Source organism: Oncorhynchus masou, chromosome 32 (genome assembly GCF_036934945.1).
Source record: "Oncorhynchus masou masou isolate Uvic2021 chromosome 32, UVic_Omas_1.1, whole genome shotgun sequence".
NCBI lineage: Eukaryota > Metazoa > Chordata > Actinopteri > Salmoniformes > Salmonidae > Oncorhynchus > Oncorhynchus masou.
Window position 1 is genome coordinate 63,744,244 of NC_088243.1, and position 3,766 is coordinate 63,748,009.

The following is a 3,766-nucleotide window of genomic DNA, read 5'->3' on the forward strand; positions in this document are numbered from 1 at the left end:
CGGAGGTTGACCGGACGTACTTGGTTGTGTACTTAATTTGTCTTCCGACATTCTTGTGTTTTGTTCCTTGTTTCTCATCACTGGTGTGGCCTAGCTAGCAACTGTTACTTTTCAGCTACATTTTTGTTGGTAAACTGATTTCTATGGCAATTTGTATTGCTTCGTTAAATGATTTAATTACTGACATAGTTAAAGTAAAATGGGGTAGCTAGCTATCCACTGGTATAGCTAAGTAGGCTGGCTAACGTTTCCTAGCAAATGCAGTCTTGACTTGAGTCTAGAAAAAGTCTAGCTGGTTAGTTTCTTGTCTTAGCAAACCATTGACATGACAACCGATGATGTTATGGCTTGCGATGAGTTAATTAACATAGATGTTGACACCATTGCAACCCATGGTTTTAAACAAGAGAAACCCCAACTTTCTGCAACTTTACGAAGGTACTACTCATTCTGTAAGAGGAGGGTGAGTGTAACAAACGTAACGTTAGCTATCTTATTAGCTAGCTATATCCACTCCGTTTATTTTCTTAGTATGCCATAATGAAAACATATCTTATCTTGCAGACATTTGGTACATTCGTGGCATCCAAAATAGCTTCATGTCATGAGGCAGAGTCTCCAACAACAGTTTGGAATTGCTGTGGCCAGACCTTTAAGGAACCTCCTTCTATCCACAAACATGTGGCAAGGACTCATGACGCTGACATTCAGAAGCTTACCAAGTCCACATTTGAGATTCTACTGAGCCTGAATGAAAAAGAAGCTGCTTCACAACAACAATCAACAGAGAAAGAGCCAGTTGACATCTTCTCCTGGATACCTGACACTAGTCACATCACCGATGACAAACTACACAAGTAGGGCTTCCTCGTGGGCTCTTTCAGTGTTGAGTCATTACAGTGGATGTTATAGTGTTCTGAAATTAATACATTTTCATGCTCTGTTTCTTGTAACATGTAAAGTGGCCCAGGTGAGGTTCTTCTGCTCTACTGCTACTGTCCACTGGCAGATCCACCGCTCATCTGTGCTTGGCAGAAGGCCCTTTGTGAAAAACTCCAGTTAACTGGCAAGGTAACAGAATGACACAATCCTGGCATGTAAAAATATGATGATTTTCCTTTTTATAATTCAGTACTCCATTCAGTTATAATACCATTTCTGTAGGTGAGGGTGGCAACAGAGGGGATAAATGGAACAGTTGGAGGCACAAAAGTGGCGACGGACTTGTACATAAAGGCAATGTGCTCCCATCCCATCTTCAAGATAATGGAAAAAGAAGACTTTAAGGTAAAAACAACATCAAATCAAATTATTTGTCACATGTGCCGAATAAAACATGTGTAGACCTTACCATGCAATGCCTACTTGCGAGTCCTTTCCCAACAATGTAGAGTTAAAAAAAAAGTAAGAACATTTTACAAAAAAGTAAATAGTAATACAATAACGAGGCTATATACAAGGAGTACCGGTGCCACGTCAATGTGCAGTGGTACAAGGTAATATGTAGGTAGGGGTAAAAGTGACTATGCAATCAGGATGGATGATAAACAGGGTAAGCAGCAGCATATGTGAAGAGTGTGAAAGTGTGTGTGGCGTCAATATGCGCGTGTGTGTGTGTGTGTTGGAGTGTCGGTGTAGTATGTGTGGGAAGAGTCCAGTGAGTGTGCATAGAGCCAGTGCAAAAAAATAAATAAGGGGGTCAATGCTAATCGTCTGGGTAGCCATTTGAATAACGGTTTTCGCAGTCTTATGTCTTGGGGGTAGAAGCTATTCAAGCCTTTTGGTCCCAGACTTGGCACTCCGGTACTGCTTGCCGTGCGGTAGCAGAGAGAACAGTCTATGACTTGGCTGGAGTCATTGACAACAGAAAAAGGCTTGGGGTAAGGTTTACAAATGTTTCTCTGTGATCCATTCACTATTGTTTTCAATATCTCCTTAGACCAGTGATGGGGGTGCAGAGTGTTTCTCTAACCTTCGAGTTGGAGTCTACAAGGAAATAGTGCCAATGGGAGTGGACCCAGATGCCCTCTCCCACAGACTAGCCGGTAGGCCTATAACATGTGTCTCGCGTATGTCTGCGTTGGATATGTTATTTGACGTAATGGAACCAGTAAATGGTAATGGTTGAATATGGCCCTGAGTTAAGCCTCTGTTTTTTCCACTTAGGTGCTCACCTGGAACCTGAAGAATTCCACAAAGAAGTGGAGGCTCTTTTGTCTAAAGGTGACTCTTGCAATGATACAATACTGCTGGACTGCCGGAACTTCTATGAGAGTAAAATTGTAAGTATTGGATTTGACTGCATATGTCCACTGTGTTCTGTAGGAATATTTGTATTTATCATATAGAGTAATAATAATGCCAGTTTAATGTACCAAATATTCTTTTGCTTTCAGGGGCAGTTCAGCCAATGTTTGGCTCCCAACATCCGAAAATTCAGTTACTTCCCCGATTACGTTGACCAGAACCTTGATCTCTTTCGAGACAAGAAGGTCCTGATGTACTGTACCGGCGGCATTCGCTGTGAACGCGGCTCAGCCTATCTCCGCTCAAAAGTAAACTTACCTTTCAGTGACAGTGTCTCATTGAAACATGACAAACATGCTTCATCCAACCCAAAAGCTCAACCTAAACAAATGTTTAAAAGTATGTTTCTCTCCTACTTCCAGGATGTGTGTAAGGATGTTTATCAGCTGAAAGGTGGCATTCATAAGTACATGGAACAATTCCCTGAGGGCTTCTATCGCGGCAAACTGTTTGTGTTTGATGAGCGCTATGCCATCTCCTCCAACAGTGACATCATCTCTGGTCTGTATAAACTGTGAATTGCCCTTAGGACTTTCTGATTATCACAGTGCTTTTTTATGTAAGCAGTAGTCTAGTTTTTGAGCTTATGTGCCAACCCAAAGAAAAAGTTCCTTCCTGTTAGAACGAGAGACCTATTCATCAATAGTCCTCTCCCCTTCCTCCTCTTTGCAGAGTGCAGATACTGCGGCTCTCCGTGGGACCAGTACCAGCTGTGCTCCACCCACTTTTGCTGCCAGCTGGTCCTTTCTTGCTCTGCCTGCAGACAGGGGGGCCACACCGCCTGCTGTCCCACCTGCCAGACCAAGGGCCAGGGAGAAGAGCCCTCTGCCACACCTACACAGAGAGAGGAGTGTGAGTGCACAGATGGGCGGCCCAGGATCCCCCAGGATGCATTGTGATGTGTTAAAACGTTCAACAGCGCTAAGCAGAGACCTTACCTGGAACTTTACCCTCATGGTTTTGACAATCCTGGTTCAACAGACCCAAATGTGGTTGTGGTGACAAACCGCTAGTGTCTATTTGTATTAAAGGAATCCTCAACATCAGTTATTTTATGAGCTTGCTTTGAATGGGTCTTGAATAGCTGAAGTAAAAAATGCACTAACATTAGACACTATATATTACATGTGACATGATGAGGTGTCATGTATGTCGCCGATATCATGACCTTGTATATTGTTCAATAAAAACCTATATTTAGAGATTACATATTCAATATTTTGAACATAAAAAAATAGGTGCTGATTTAGCTAGAAGTATACTCTGATTAATCAACACTGATCCATCTCATCTATGGGTGCGTTTGTAAATTCAACCTAAGCGTTTTGCTTTCAGAGTGTGCACTGGATGCTCAGGACAGGGAGTAGGGTTAATCCGACAGTCAAGCACCCAAGCTAACAGGCCAATGTTGGCTAGCTTGCTAGCTACTTTCAGACACCTGAGAGAACACCTCACTCTG

General features: G+C 42.6%; 1 protein-coding gene across 1 annotated transcript; it reads left to right on the forward strand.

The window, feature by feature from the left end:
• Nucleotides 1-56: 56 nt before the first annotated feature.
• Nucleotides 57-3,514, forward strand: LOC135526453 (thiosulfate sulfurtransferase/rhodanese-like domain-containing protein 2). The gene is made up of 9 exons (XM_064954840.1): nucleotides 57-463; nucleotides 565-857; nucleotides 963-1,071; nucleotides 1,165-1,287; nucleotides 1,940-2,045; nucleotides 2,167-2,282; nucleotides 2,397-2,555; nucleotides 2,670-2,808; nucleotides 2,980-3,514. The coding sequence occupies exons 1-9, from the start codon at nucleotides 326-328 to the stop codon at nucleotides 3,204-3,206; spliced, it is 1,410 nt and encodes a 469-aa protein (XP_064810912.1). The 5' UTR covers nucleotides 57-325; the 3' UTR covers nucleotides 3,207-3,514.
• The last annotated feature ends 252 nt before the right edge of the window (nucleotides 3,515-3,766 follow it).

Bases quoted from the DNA above. Each gene is read 5' to 3' on its own strand.
- LOC135526453 (XM_064954840.1), top strand. From the start codon at position 326: ATGACAACCGATGATGTTATGGCTTGCGATGAGTTAATTAACATAGAT. The intron at 1,288-1,939 runs GTAAAAACAACA...ATATCTCCTTAG, and splicing joins TGGAAAAAGAAGACTTTAAG to ACCAGTGATGGGGGTGCAGA. The intron at 2,046-2,166 runs GTAGGCCTATAA...TTTTCCACTTAG, and splicing joins CCTCTCCCACAGACTAGCCG to GTGCTCACCTGGAACCTGAA.